Below are 13,996 nucleotides of genomic sequence, written 5' to 3'. Positions count from 1 at the left end.
GACAACAAGACCTTGTTCAAACCATGGTAGAGTGCACAAATATCCTATCCAGACTTTCAATCTCTATATGGCCGTTGGAGGCTAGAACTAAAAGCTGATAAAATCCTTGGGCTGCCTTATATTTCAGTCTCTTTGAGTTTTTGGTGGTTCCTTCACGAATAATCTTATTGAAGCTGATAAAAACTTTTTCGTTCATGTCTGTACGTGAGTGTCTCTCTTCTTCACTCTTTTTCTGAAGATACGCAAGCATATTCCAACTTTTGCTAATCATAGAGTTGCCATTGAAGTTGTTCTTACGCTCCTCGTCATGAAGATCTTCCAAAAATTGGATGAGATCGTCGGCAGCATCAATTGGCTGAAGCGGCTGTTTTTCTGGGGACCTGTGTTGAGCAGTAAATGATGCATTCATTCCTTTTGTTGGTGAGATAACTGTCTTCAGATCACTTTCTTCTAGTAAAATAGATGCTAACTCATCCATATCATGTGCTTCAACAATATTTACATCTGATCTAGGGTGTTCAATATCTAGATCAAATCCTCCGATATCAGTGAAATCTATGCCATTATTTGCATTGTTTTCAGTATTTTGTTGGAGTGTAATATTGTGTTGATCTTCTTCTGGTCTGGGTCCAATCTTCACCTTTTTGTAATTTCTCATAAATACATGCTCAAAGTCATGATTAAACTGTATGTTCGAAGGATCATAGCCGCAAGGTATGAAATAGAATAATCTATCCATTGTGGTTTTGTCGATCTTCCCTTGCCCAAGATGCCTTAAAAATTCATCCATAGAAGAAGAGTTAAAAGTCTCGTTGCAACATGGTCTCTCATTAAGAAGAGCAGAGCAATCTTCAATCATTGTTCTCATGTTATCGCTTGATATCTGAACTTCATCATCGATAATTAAGTGTCCGTCCTTTCTCTTCCGTTTCTTTGGATTGGACTCTGGCACAATAGAGTCCGGTACAAACCCTATGCCGTCATCAAATCCGCCAATGTCTGAATGATTCATCAGATTTGACTTGTCTACAGCATTTTCTGTAATTCCAACAAGCTCAGAGTTGTTTGTCTGACCGAAAATGTCCACACCTGCGGTAAAGATGTCGTCATTAAGTGCTAAGCCAGTAATGTTTGTTGGATTTTCATGATGCACAATATTAGAAATAAAAGGATTGCTGTTCACATCTACCACCTCAAATCCAAATGCAGAAATAGTCTCAGTGGAAGTATTTTGATCAAGACTAGAAACAATAAGCTCTCCATTGTCATTGGCTCCAATCAGTTTGTACCAATTTCTAACAAATTCTTGATCGTACAATAGAAGTGATGGATCAATGACTTCTATTGAATGATCTAGAGTTTTCATTGTAATCGCTTCAAAGCGAGCAATATTTCTCTTGGAAGGATCAAGAACAGTGTTATCATCACCACTTCCTAGTGCAACATGTACTTGTCTTGCCCTCTGTATCATGATATTACCCTCGGAAAGCAAGAATTGTGTTCTCTTGTTATAAATAACAACAATACCAAGAAGTAATGTGCTTGAAAGACGAAGAGAATACCCAGAAAGATCTGATTGAGCACTAAAGTCAACCACGTCCTTATCACCTTTGGCAGTCTTGCTGCTAATTTTCTTTCCCTTAGATATGATCTCATCAGCCAGAGCTGGGATATTTACCAATAATATCTTCTTTTTTGTAAGCTTGCAACGTTTTCCTATCGTTCCGGCCAGCCATAGCAATCCAATAGGTTCTATCATATGCCAGAACGTTGTGATCTTAAATAACAAAATATCAAGGCTAGACAACTCTACCTTTCTTTGAGAGCAGATCTTTACCAAAGAACATGATGTTGGTTTGTTTTTTTGTGTGGTGGTGGGCGGTTATGACAAGCGCAAGGTCACTTCAACACCCTTGACTAGCCTTACTTCATGTAACCTCTCACAACACATCAAGACTTTAATCACCATCTGGGGTACAAGGCTTTCCAATACCAACAATGATCTTTTCTCTAAGCAAAGAGAAAACCAAGTATACAGCCAATGGTATGATCAATCATGTAATCCGAGTAACGAGAGGTGTAAGACAATAAATGCTTTCTCAAATCTGTGTCATATCGAAATGGTATCATCTCATTGAATGGTAAATGAGCGGTAAAGTGAATCACAAAGCAAGCACAGAGCAATAGAATGACACGGAAAATTAAATTTCGAGAAGACTGATTGCGAACAGTGTCATCACTCACACGAGAAATAGATTGCACAATTTCAAACATGACAAAGCTAGTGACTCCATAATTACATGCAATGAAATGTCTGGCATCGTACGCCCAAAGCATGCTTTCCATCCAACCAAAAACTCTGAACAGAACGAAAGAAAGAACAGCTCTCACTGCAAACACAGACCACTGAACGGCAAATAGTGTCTTGAGAAGGGAAAAGAAGCTCCTTTTGCTGCAACAAACCAACAATAATAAGACTCCAATCACCAATGACATCAAGTTCGGAAATACTAACGGAGAGAGAAAAATCGGAAAGAGCACCATCTGAACAAGACTTTGAACAGAAAGGTTTGACAATGTCCCATAGATGAGTCTTCTCGGAGAAAGACACAAGTACATTTCTTGTTGTTCACAAGAAGAACCTTGAGGATTCAACCATGACAATCCCAACTTTAACAAATTCAAGTGGTAACCATTCCAACACACAACAAACATCAAGACCAGAAAGAAGGAAAAGAGAAGGACTTCTGAAATTGACCATTTCTGTTTGGTTCTTGTGAGTGGTGGATGGAATTCATTCAATATACTGCTTGTTTTCTCTACCTTGGATGATTCACCACTGGTGGATGAAGGGAGGCTAGCTTCCGATTCTTGATCATCGGTTTTAGTGATTTGTTGCAACTCATCTTCGCGATGAGAAGAAGAACCCTTGTGCTTGCTGGAAATCATTTTTGTTGATTAAATTATTAAAAATGATGATCCCTTCGCCATCCACTTCTTTTTCAGAAGATGAAGAGAATCAGAATGACCTTGTTCAGGTCCTCACATTATTCGGCCACAAGATGAGAGCCACCTATAAAACGGATCAAATGCTGAGAAGAATACAACAAAAATCTCATCATACGACATGGATGTTGGAAGATAACTTCGATCCTTTTGCTTCCGACAATAAATTTACAACTACCAATGCCGAACGATTTTACATTCCGAACCAAAAGATGTCTCGCCATCTCTATCACAAGTTCGTGATGGGATCGGAACGATCTAAAGGTTTACTCAATGTCTTGGGTTTTTGCATGTTACACAAGAAATTGAAAAAAGAAAACCGAACATTTGTTTGGAAAGAAAATCAAATTGTGGAACGCATTGGATTGCAAAAGCTCATGGTGAAATGTAACAGCATCAATTGGTCCTCAGCTCCATCCTATAAAGGAGGTGTTGTGAATCGATGGGGAGATGATTGGTGTGTTTTGAGCATTGAATTTAAAAATCCAGAAAATAATTCAACTCAAATTGCATATTTTGATTTGATGCCTGAAGTGCATGACATCTTTAATGAAGCAACACTTAGTAGTGGCGTACATGTATTTGATGCTTCCAATCTAACTCACAAATCTGAATATCAAACAATTCATGAAACCGAAACGAATAGAGAGTTTATATCAAAGCATAATCCTCCACTTGAAAATGCAACAGTTTTATGCGAGACAATCTTTAAAGTCACTGAAGAAATACTGTGGGAAGATCAAGCTGTCAATTTTGTCAAAGAACAATTTATTCGAGAGTTTAAACATCTTTTGGTGGAAGATACCCGCAAGCACTACTCCACATTTGAATATTAATACAACCAAAGATGTTTATCATTATTGTTATAGGTGATGTATAGAGTCATACCTATTGTTTGTTTATTTTGTAATAGAGTATGACCATATCAGGATGTATCTCCAACAAACACAAAACACACTTAGTGTTGTTGGACGTCATACATTTGTAAAGATCGAATACATTGTTACAGGTATGACTCTATTACAGCAACAATTATTTACTTTTCAATAATGACCAATGATGTGACTTTTTATCTCTCTCAACATTTTGGACATGTCCAAATCCAAGCAGACCTTAGATCAAATTTATTTTCCTATCACATGAGGAGAGATGTTCACAACAATACCTTTCAAAAGTTGTAATTGACCATGAGAGAAACTTTTGACCATCTCGCTATAGGAAAAAACAAAACAACAACTCTGAGAAGCTCAGAATTACTGCAAAGAAGGACACACCATGTCGACGAGGTTACAGAATCCCATCAACTTATCATCAACACTCAACAAATGCCAAATACTACAGAATCCATCCAACAACGATCCGCAACCACAAGATCCCACTCTGTTTACTCTTTTTAATACTCTCAAGTTGGAGAAACCTATTCATCCTCTTCTATGCCTGTTCATTCATGTCTACATGATCCTTCAAACTCTTTCATTAGGTCTCAATATGGACTATCATTGGGGAAGCTATGGAAGAACCGTACAGCATGTTTTTATTTCATTCAGTTCATTTGGTGTCCAATTTTTGGAATACTATGAAGGTTTTATTGCCATTCTTGTTGTGGCCATTGTGTGGCAATTGGTGGTCATTCTTCTCTTAGTGGCCACCTTCAGAGCTTCCAAGAATGGAAAATATTTTAAAGAAATCAGAAAGGCCTCTCGTCTCGCTTTCGTAATCATGTTCTTTCTGAGTGGTCCTCTCACTTACGGAATGGCATTGGGGTTTTGGAATTGTGATGATTCGTCCTCGTCTGATGTCATGAATTTGAGAATTTTTCCATCCATTCCTTGTTGGAATTCTACCAATTCTGTTCTTGCCATCCTCTCTCTCATGGTTATACTGACTCAAATAGTGACTTCATTCATGACTGTGACTGTATTTTGCGATACCTTTCTCACTTCCAAGGCTTTCTTTATTTTGGAAGATCCTTATTTAATGTCCTATGTCACTGCATCGAATCAATTGTATATCATTCTCTCTATTGCCACTCCTTATCATGTCATGTATTTAAGACCCATCTATTACATGATCATTTCAATGATATTTTGTGTCTTGTTGTTGAGATACTTACCTTTTATAAGGAGAAGAGCGAATTCCTTTTATGGGGGTATTGGTATGGCACGAGTTGGAATTGGAATTGGATCTCTTGTATCCTCAATCATCAATCCATTGGATGAGTGGCAAAATGGATTGGTATTGACCTTTTCTCCAATCGTTGCGGGATTGATCGGATTTGGACTTGGATGTGTCGTCACCGAGCTCTATACATTCTACTTGTTGAGAAAAGGTCAACACATTCTTGAGGAATGTATTGAACAAATGACGATGAGTGGAGAGAACCCACTCACTCCATCGATGGATCTAGTAGCTCTCTATTTTAATCTCTACTCAAAACATGTCAATTGCTTGATTCAAAGTTCTCTCAAGTCTTCGACATGGTCTGAATCTCCTCATCATCGACGACGAATACTCATTGAAGATGTTTTGAAGGTAATTCAACAGCAACAACCATCGACTGATATGTTGGAACATTTACCATGTCGTTCACTCATTCTTCTCTCTCTATTCCTTTCTTGTTCAAAAAAGAATACACAAAAGTTTGCCATTCGATTGCTCATGAAGGCCCAGCAAAAGTGTCCATCCTATGATTATTTTACAAGATATACCATTTCATTTCGATTGAGAGAATTACATTATGAAAATGGTAAAGCAAGTGTGGCAAATAGTGAATTTGTACTGAATCGTGTCAAGTCGAATCTTCCAAAACTACGAAAACAAACATACCTTTTTTGGAGAAGTGTTCAATTGGGAATTTTTAATGTTCATGAAATACTCCAAGAAATGAACTCTCTTTCACTCGATTGTGAAACATCTCTCCACACTATTATGAGGGAACGTGACGATGAAGATGTGATCAAACTCTATGCTTCATTCATGGAAGAATGTAAATTTGAAAAAGTTACAATAGAAGATGAATTTGCTCAAAAAGAAAATGAATTACTCTTAGAAGATGGCCAAAACCAAGAAGAATCATTAGAAGTGGATTCTTTAAAAGAGGAAGATTTTGCGGGAAATCAACAAGAAATATTTTCAAATACCATTCGTAAGCAAGTTGGAAATGACAATATTCAAATTGGCCTATTGACATTGATGTGTGTGATTACTTTTTTATTTGTTATGGGATTAGTGACTTGTGATCTTGCATCCACTGAGAAACACGATTTTAACTCTATCATGTTGAAAGTCTCTCGTGTGAATGCATTACCTTATTTGGCTGTTTCTGAACTTGCTGTACTTGGAAACACCTCATTTGGTAATCTTACAAGAGCTGAAACAATTCTTACAAGAAGCGTAGAATGGATCGATCATTTTGAGAATTCCTATGAAATGGATGTTCCTTCTCTCATGAAACAAAATTTGAACAATTTTTCACAGGATTTTGTGGTAAGTTTCGCATCAGAGAGAATCATGTTTCGATCGAATACAATAATCCATGATCACTCAGTTCAAGGATAATTCCAATCCTCCTCGAGTGGTGAAAAAAACATCAGTCATGTGGTTTGTGCAAAGTAAGTGAAGGAATTGCCTTTTCTTTACTAATTCTCTAATGATGATAGAATTGAAAACAAGAATTAAGGATTTAGTGGATCACTACTCTTCGCAAATGATGGATACCACTCTTGAAAATTATCAAATATTATCTCTCAATTTAGAATCCTCCACTCGTTCCATTTCACAATTTATAACTCTTCTAAGACAGTATCATTCACAAAGCATTGAAAAGAGTACTATTGAATTTATTGCTTCATTCACTTCTGTAACGTTTTTATTTATTCTCTACATGATTTTTAATTCTGGTGTGTGTTATCTATTTATTCGAAAGAGAAATGCAATATTGAACTTGTTTCAACAAATTCCAAAAAAAGAAATTGAGAAAGTATTGGAAAATTTAGTTCAGAAAATTGACCAAAACAAAGATCTCACAGAATCAAGAAAGAGAAAAGTTTCCATTCCCAAACATGCAATGATCATTGTTTGTCTCATTTTCGTATTATTCATATTCATGACATGTTTAGGAATGATTCTTAGTGATGGTTTAAAAAAGTTGAATACTGAAAGAATTTATTCCATCAAGATGGATCATGAGGCAAATTTATTTACCATTTCACAATCACTCAAATATTATACTTTATTATTGATTCAACAACAAATGACAAGAATCAATTCTTCAGACATTCACACCAATAGGACACTTCTTGAAACAACAACACGGATGACTCAACATGTTGAACAATTTCAAAAAGAATGGAATTCTCTCATTCATGGCTCTCCTCAAGATGAATTCTATTCCTTATTAGGAATGAGTCATTCGATGGATCGAATATTATTAGGATCCTCTGATCGTAAAATGTCCACAAATATCAGCGCCATCTCTTTAACCTCTCTTTCAAGAAATTTATTATCCAACACTCTGAAACTGAATTCATGGTTATTGAATACTTCGAATGTACATGAATTTGACAATTTGGATCTTTTCGAATTCTATTTCAGTAATATTTACACTCCCTCCAATCAATTCATGGATGGTCTTTTACAATTCATGCAATTGACATTTGAAGAACTCACAGTGAATGGTCAGAGAGATTTCATTATTATTTCCACTCTTCTGTCCTTTGTTACTCTTTCTCCTCTCATGTATTTGATTTATTCTTATGGTAGTTCCATTTCTCATGAAAATCATCAAATAAGATTACAATTGAATCAACTTCCATGGGAAATTCTCGATTCAACACATAACATTCATAACTTTATCTTTCATGGGACATTGTATGATTTTGAGAAACATTTGAGATCAAAAAAGGTTAAAAACACAAAAGAAAAGGCCATTTTGGAAGCATGCATTACAGGTGCTGTCATTTGTTCATCGTTTGGAGTGGTTGAAATTTTCAATACATCTGCATCGAAAATGTTTGACTATCGTCCTGAACAAGTGATTGGATCTCCCTTAGAAAAACTTTTTGATAAGAATTCATGTTCAGTATTGGTCCCAATTTTAAACAAGATGGGATCTTCGATGAATTCGTATGGAGAAAATGTGGAATTGGTGGGTATGAGAAAGAATGGAAGCACATTTCCAGTGGAAGTGAGAATTTCAGTATCGAATTTGGAAGGAAGGAATATCATTTCGTGCTTTTTGAAAGATTTAACAACTGATAAGGAACAAGTGAAACAATTGGATGAGGAAAAAAAGAAATCAGAAGCATTGTTGCTCACCATCATGCCAGAACATGTCGCTCGAAAGTTAAAGTTGGGAGAACAATTCATTGCAGACAAGTTGGATGATGTGACATGTTTGTTTTCAGATTTAGTGGGTTTTAAAGAAGCAAGTTTATTCATGTCAGCCATTGAAATTGTGAAAACATTGAATGATATTATTAACAAATTTGATGAAGCCTGTGTCAAGCATCATTTGGAAAAGATTAAGACAATTTCTGAGAAGGTAAGTACAATCGAGTGTGTGTGGAATGGTCATTGTGATTATATCTTGATTCACTCCATTGCTGTGATATACTTTTCATTTACAGTACTTTTGCAGTGGTGGGTTAAAAGAAAATGAAAAATCCTTTGACACTCATCATTCTGAAAGATGCCTGCTTTTCGCAATCGATTTATTCGGTGTGATGCATGAATTCAATGAATACTCGGAACAAAAAATTAACATTCGAATTGGTATTAATTGTGGTTCTGTAGCTGCTGTAAGTCATTCAAGTTTTTGTGAATGCTCTGACTGACAAATTTATTCCATGTCATCAGGGAGTAATAGGTGTTTTGAAGTTCGCTTACGATCTATGGGGAGACACTGTCAATACAGCATCCAGGTAAGTCCATCTCACATCACATCAGAAAACTTGTTGACACAATGTTTTAAAGAATGGAAAGTACATGTCCTCCTTCTCGAATTCAAGTGACACAAATTGTGATGGATCGCTTGCAAGACAAGTTTATATTTGAAGAAAGAGGATATGTTCAGATAAAAGGAAAGGGAGCAATGAAGACATTCCTTCTCGCTGATCGTTACCACTTGAATCCATTGGAAAGTAATCATTTATAACTGAGATGCATCAAATGTTCTAGGTGCATCCTCATCATCTTCATCATTTCCTCTCTTAATCAATGAGTCATCAATATCTTCTGTTGATTTTAATCCTCGTTGCTCGCTCAAAATTGAATGTATTGTCTTTGTGTTGAATAAATAAATTTCAACAAATTTCTTATCAAAAGCAATGGCATCTTCTACTGTTGGAAACGGTATCTCAAAGGCATTGGTAATGTTTGGCAAATAACACTCGTCAATAGTGCATCCTGATAACTCCTCTTCTGAAAAGGTGTGTATCTTTTCCTTTGAATATGAGTGCTTTGTTGCAATACTGTTAAATAGAGAATTAATTCTTGTGAGTGAACGAGAAAAATAGGAACTTCGACGAGCACAGAGTGGCATTTCTAAATAGGAATAGCACTCTTCTAGGTGCTTCCAAATTGAAGAGCTTCTGGTAGATGTTTGGTAACATGTATCCACAAGAGTAAGTCTGAAATCTAGGTTAGTTCCCTCTAAATTCTCAGAATGTTGTTTTGGCTTTTTTCCATCCTCTTCAAGCATGAATAAGAGTGAATCTTTACAATGCAGGCATTTCTGCAACAGTAATACTGAACTCATCACTACATGAGTTGCTTCGCTTTTTGAAAGAAAGTGTTTTGCCATGATCAATTGAGTTTGTGCTTTCAAGTCCCATATGTCTAACAGAAAGTTTGCTTTGTGCGAACGTGGTATTCTATTAGCTTTTGACATTTGTTGGTTATTGTTTAAAATATCTTTTTCAATCACTGAATAATATGTTATGGTCTTCTGGACAACAGTTCTCTTCAACTCTTGAGTATTTTCTGGTTTTACATTAACACAATAGCAGTTGACAATTTTAAATAAACATCTAATGAAAGTGTCTAACAGCTCTCTTTTCAATATGACAGGTAGTTTAGCTGTTATAAACTTTTTCGAAAACTGAAAGACAGTATCATTTGAGAAATAATTTTGTAATAAATATTCATCGTCTTGATTGGATAGTCTATCAGTGTTTTTCAAATTAATGGTTGAAAATATCAATTCTATGACATTTAAATATTGTTTTTTGAGATATAGATGGCCTATCTCCCACTTGATACGATCCGACTTATCCCGTTCAAAGGATCCAGATGATGATTGATTTATATTATTTTCGTTTCCGATATCCCCAGATGCGTACCAATTCGAATAATGTATTTTGGCTCTATATTCAATCTCTATAGGTTTCATTAATTCGATGTCTCTTCTTGAACTTTCATCAGTAGATGAAGTCATATCAACACTCTCCGAATTGTCGTCGGCCAAGGTTATCCAATCCGATAAAGGATTTGAAGAAGAGGGAAAATTCATTTTTTTCTGTTGGAGACAACTTTTCAAAACTTGAAAGGCATGCCATCGATAACAGCATCAATTCATACACTCATCAACATTCTAAATTCACAGACTCATCAACATTGACAAGAGGTGCATGACATGGGCAAGACTTGGTCATTCTTTACTCGACAGACAGGATGGCCAATCGTTTTTTACATAATTCTCGAATTTTGTTCTGAGGAGCAAATACCTCTGATGAAAACTGAATATTATCTAAACCAAAGTTATAGAGTTCGGTTTTGTGTTGATACACACCATTTCTAATTTCATACATTTCTTGTTGTGAGAAATCTCTGCTATCTCGAAAATCATCATCTCCACTCGGTGATTTAATATGTGGAATGATAGACGTCCTTTCTCTTGCTTCCATGTCTTCAATGTGTGCAATTCTTTGTTTCATATCTTGTTTGAATAATTCATACATTTCATCTGCTGAGAAATACCACTTTCCATTTCTGATATTTGGTATATTTGGAATGGAATCAGGCACTTGTTCTAATTTTTCTGATCGTTTCACTTTTCGTAAATATTTCCTTGGATATCTTTTCTTTTCTGGTATTTCTTTAAAAACTAGTTTTGTTTCCATGTCACTCTTAGAATCAATGTTTTTCTTTTGTTCTGGCTGGCAATTGTTCAGAATGTACGTTATTGTTGTTGAATAATCTCTATTAATTCTTTCAATAATCTTTCGTTCCTCAAGAGATGCACAATTTGGATCCTTTTCAATGTCATTCTTGAAATTTGTTAATTCTCGAGTAAAATGATGGATCGTATTTGTTAAAATGGAATTTTCGTGACTCAGAGTATCAACTTTTTGTTTCAAATCGGAACACTCTCGTTTGTATTTGTCTAAATCATCTTTATATCGACTCATGAGCTTGTCATTTGTATCAAAATAATTTTTAAAATGACTTTGTATTTCTGGCTCTTTAGATAAAAGTGGTAAGAGTGTCTCTGGTGTGTTAAATTTTGGTTGAGAGGGTTTGGTTTTTTGTCCACTAATTTTGCTCAACTTTTCTTCCAAATCTCCGTCAAAGTCAAATGTTTCATCATCATCTTTGTCTCCATATTTATCTTTAACGGATGAATCAACATAACTCTTTTCGTTATTTTCTTTCTTTTTTGTCGAATAATCAGATGTCTTCCAAAAGGAAATTGCTTTCTTCGATGGCAACTCGGAAGATGGCAACTTGGATTCAGTAACAACAGTTCTATCCTCTACTGTTTCAGAAATGCCAAACCATAAGTTAAATCCAAGTAAAATAAATGAAATTAATAATGAAAAGGATAAATAGGTAATCAATGAGCTATGCAGATTGATAAAATTCAGGCCAATAACTACTCCAGCCATGATACAAGAAACAATGAGTGATATGAAACTGAAGGTATTTGCCGATTTGCAGCGAGTAACTGTCTTTGTCTTTTGTTGTACAACTCTCTCTTGTATATTCAAATAGGGAGGAATAAAAAAGGAGGAATGTATCGAATTAAGAATCTTGTCATCTGCTAAAGAAGGAATCTCTAGAGAAATCTTATTGGAATCCTCAATTTTAGAGGTTGATGTTTCGGAAAATAAGGAACTTGAATTGGTACGATTTGGTAGAACTCTCGTTGATGAAGGTATATTGTTTTCGTCGTCGTCTTCTTCCTCTTTTTGCTCGACAGAGTTAGTTGGTTCAGTTTTTTGAGGTTTTTCAATTAGAGTAGTAGATATTGATGATGCATGATGCTCAGTGTCGTCAGATGGAGATGATGACTTGGTTTTCTGATCTGAAGAATCATCATCTGAATCCCACTTCTCAGAGCTGTCATCATCATTTGCATCTTGGTTAATATTTGAAGAGAGTACTTCTTCAGACTCCTGTTTCAAATCATTGTTTTCTTTTTGTTTTTGTTTTTTGTTGTCGGATGACCCGTGATTGTTGTCATCATCATGAGGATCCAAATTTTTAGAAACATTATTTGTATCCTTTGAATCACTGTACTCATTTTCCTCATCGTTTAGTGATTGGCCTAATCGAAAAAAGATTCGGCCCTGCGTCATCTCACTCAGCTTCCTTCGTTGTTCTTCCATAATCTTTTTGGATGCGTCAGGATCTAATGGGGGTGGTTTGGTGAGATTGCTGCTAGGGGAATTATTGTCATTGTTTTTGCTATTTGCAGTGTTATTGTCATTGTTGGAATCCGAGAGAGAGTCGTCGTCGCCCCAATCATCGTCCGAATCCTCATCTCCCTTATCCTTGTTGTTGAGGTGATCACCGGAATTATTTTGAACAGGCTCTTTGATGATGTTGTTGATTTGAATACCTGGGTCGTTATTACTTTTATCAACTGTAGATTCGTTTTCATCACTGTCTTCCCAATCATCGTCACTTTCAAGAATTAATTTCTTGGAGTTGTTTGGTGCTTCTGATTTGGGAGGTATTGTTGATGGCGGTTCATCAAAGTCACTAAAAGTGTCATCTCCATTCTCATCATCGTTTGATCGGGAAGAGAGTTTGGTTTCTATTTGCATCATTTTTTTTGTTTCAGAGACGCAACCATTGATATTGTATGATTGAAATTATTAGTTTTATTTTATTTATCTTCTATCACCTCTTTCCTTTCTATCACCTCTTTCACCTCTTTCCTTCTTGTACTTCTTTTCAGTTCTCTTCTCAGAGAGGAATTTGGAGTGTTCAGCGAATGGAGAAATTGGAGTTGGGTTGACATTCCACAAATCTGGAGTCTTGAAGTGATAAGTCTTCTTAATAGCTTGGAAGGTGGCAGAAACAAAGTTAGCAAGAGTCTTGGTGTGACCAGATGAGGAAGTGAAAACATCAATGTAACCTCCCAATGACAAGAGCTTCTTTGGAACAGGTGATGAAACCAAACCAGAACCACGAGGAGCAGGAATCAATCTGACTCTGACTGAACCGCATTTACCGGTCAACTTACAAGGAACAGTGTGTGGTTCACCGATCTTGTTACCCCAGTAACCCTTTCTGGTTGGAACAATTGACAACTTGGCAAGAATGATAGCACCTCTGATAGCAGTAGCAACTTCAGAAGCAACCTTAATACCAAGACCACAATGGTGTTGAGAGTCACCAATAACAACGACAGCCTTGAAACGAGTTCTTTGACCAGCAGTAGTTTGCTTTTGAACAGGAGAAATTCTCATGACTTCATCGGTCAACTTGGAACCCAAGAAGTGATCAATAATTTGGTGTTCCTTGACTGGGATGGAGTGAACAAAGATTTCTCTAATATCCTTGATTTTACCCTCTTTGACCAATCTACCGAGTTTGGTGGTTGGAACCCATGATTCCTTTCCTTCACCTTCTCTTCTTGGTCCCTTTCTGCCACCCTTTCTTCTTCTGTCGCCTCCCTTTTGGCCGAAGGTTCCTCTGCTTCTTCTTTCCTCTGGAGCACCAGTGGTTGCTGGTTTAGCTTGAGTTTGTTCTGACATGATTT

The 13,996-nt window shown here is 36.2% G+C and overlaps 7 protein-coding genes across 7 annotated transcripts; 2 read left to right on the top strand and 5 right to left on the bottom strand.

Annotated features, from left to right (window-relative positions):
• Positions 1–16: 16 nt before the first annotated feature.
• Positions 17–1,847, bottom strand: FDP41_000413 (uncharacterized protein; the record flags this gene model as incomplete). Its single annotated transcript, XM_044707511.1, has 2 exons — positions 17–1,752; positions 1,814–1,847. The coding sequence occupies 2 exons, from the start codon at positions 1,845–1,847 to the stop codon at positions 17–19; spliced, it is 1,770 nt and encodes a 589-aa protein (XP_044569227.1).
• A 163-nt stretch (positions 1,848–2,010) lies between these two features.
• FDP41_000412 (uncharacterized protein) lies at positions 2,011–2,949 on the bottom strand (the record flags this gene model as incomplete). The annotated part of the gene is made up of 1 exon (XM_044707500.1): positions 2,011–2,949. The coding sequence occupies one exon, from the start codon at positions 2,947–2,949 to the stop codon at positions 2,011–2,013; it is 939 nt and encodes a 312-aa protein (XP_044569226.1).
• Positions 2,950–2,972: 23 nt separating this feature from the next.
• On the top strand, positions 2,973–3,842 carry FDP41_000411 (uncharacterized protein; the record flags this gene model as incomplete). The annotated part of the gene is made up of 1 exon (XM_044707489.1): positions 2,973–3,842. The coding sequence occupies one exon, from the start codon at positions 2,973–2,975 to the stop codon at positions 3,840–3,842; it is 870 nt and encodes a 289-aa protein (XP_044569225.1).
• A 439-nt stretch (positions 3,843–4,281) lies between these two features.
• On the top strand, positions 4,282–8,931 carry FDP41_000410 (uncharacterized protein; the record flags this gene model as incomplete). The annotated part of the gene is made up of 5 exons (XM_044707478.1): positions 4,282–6,492; positions 6,554–6,617; positions 6,666–8,548; positions 8,634–8,804; positions 8,863–8,931. The coding sequence occupies 5 exons, from the start codon at positions 4,282–4,284 to the stop codon at positions 8,929–8,931; spliced, it is 4,398 nt and encodes a 1,465-aa protein (XP_044569224.1).
• Positions 8,932–9,154: 223 nt separating this feature from the next.
• FDP41_000409 (uncharacterized protein) lies at positions 9,155–10,516 on the bottom strand (the record flags this gene model as incomplete). The annotated part of the gene is made up of 1 exon (XM_044707466.1): positions 9,155–10,516. The coding sequence occupies one exon, from the start codon at positions 10,514–10,516 to the stop codon at positions 9,155–9,157; it is 1,362 nt and encodes a 453-aa protein (XP_044569223.1).
• Positions 10,517–10,661: 145 nt separating this feature from the next.
• FDP41_000408 (uncharacterized protein) lies at positions 10,662–13,058 on the bottom strand (the record flags this gene model as incomplete). Its single annotated transcript, XM_044707455.1, has 1 exon — positions 10,662–13,058. The coding sequence occupies one exon, from the start codon at positions 13,056–13,058 to the stop codon at positions 10,662–10,664; it is 2,397 nt and encodes a 798-aa protein (XP_044569222.1).
• Positions 13,059–13,121: 63 nt separating this feature from the next.
• Positions 13,122–13,991, bottom strand: FDP41_000407 (uncharacterized protein; the record flags this gene model as incomplete). Its single annotated transcript, XM_044707444.1, has 1 exon — positions 13,122–13,991. One exon carries the CDS (start codon positions 13,989–13,991, stop codon positions 13,122–13,124), a length of 870 nt encoding a protein of 289 aa, XP_044569221.1.
• Between the last annotated feature and the right edge of the window lie 5 nt (positions 13,992–13,996).

Source organism: Naegleria fowleri (assembly GCF_008403515.1).
Source record: "Naegleria fowleri strain ATCC 30894 chromosome Unknown tig2, whole genome shotgun sequence".
Classification (NCBI taxonomy): Eukaryota; Heterolobosea; class Eutetramitea; order Acrasida; family Naegleriidae; genus Naegleria; species Naegleria fowleri.
Note: the sequence above shows the minus strand (reverse complement) of the source record. Positions and strands in the feature narration are given on the sequence as shown.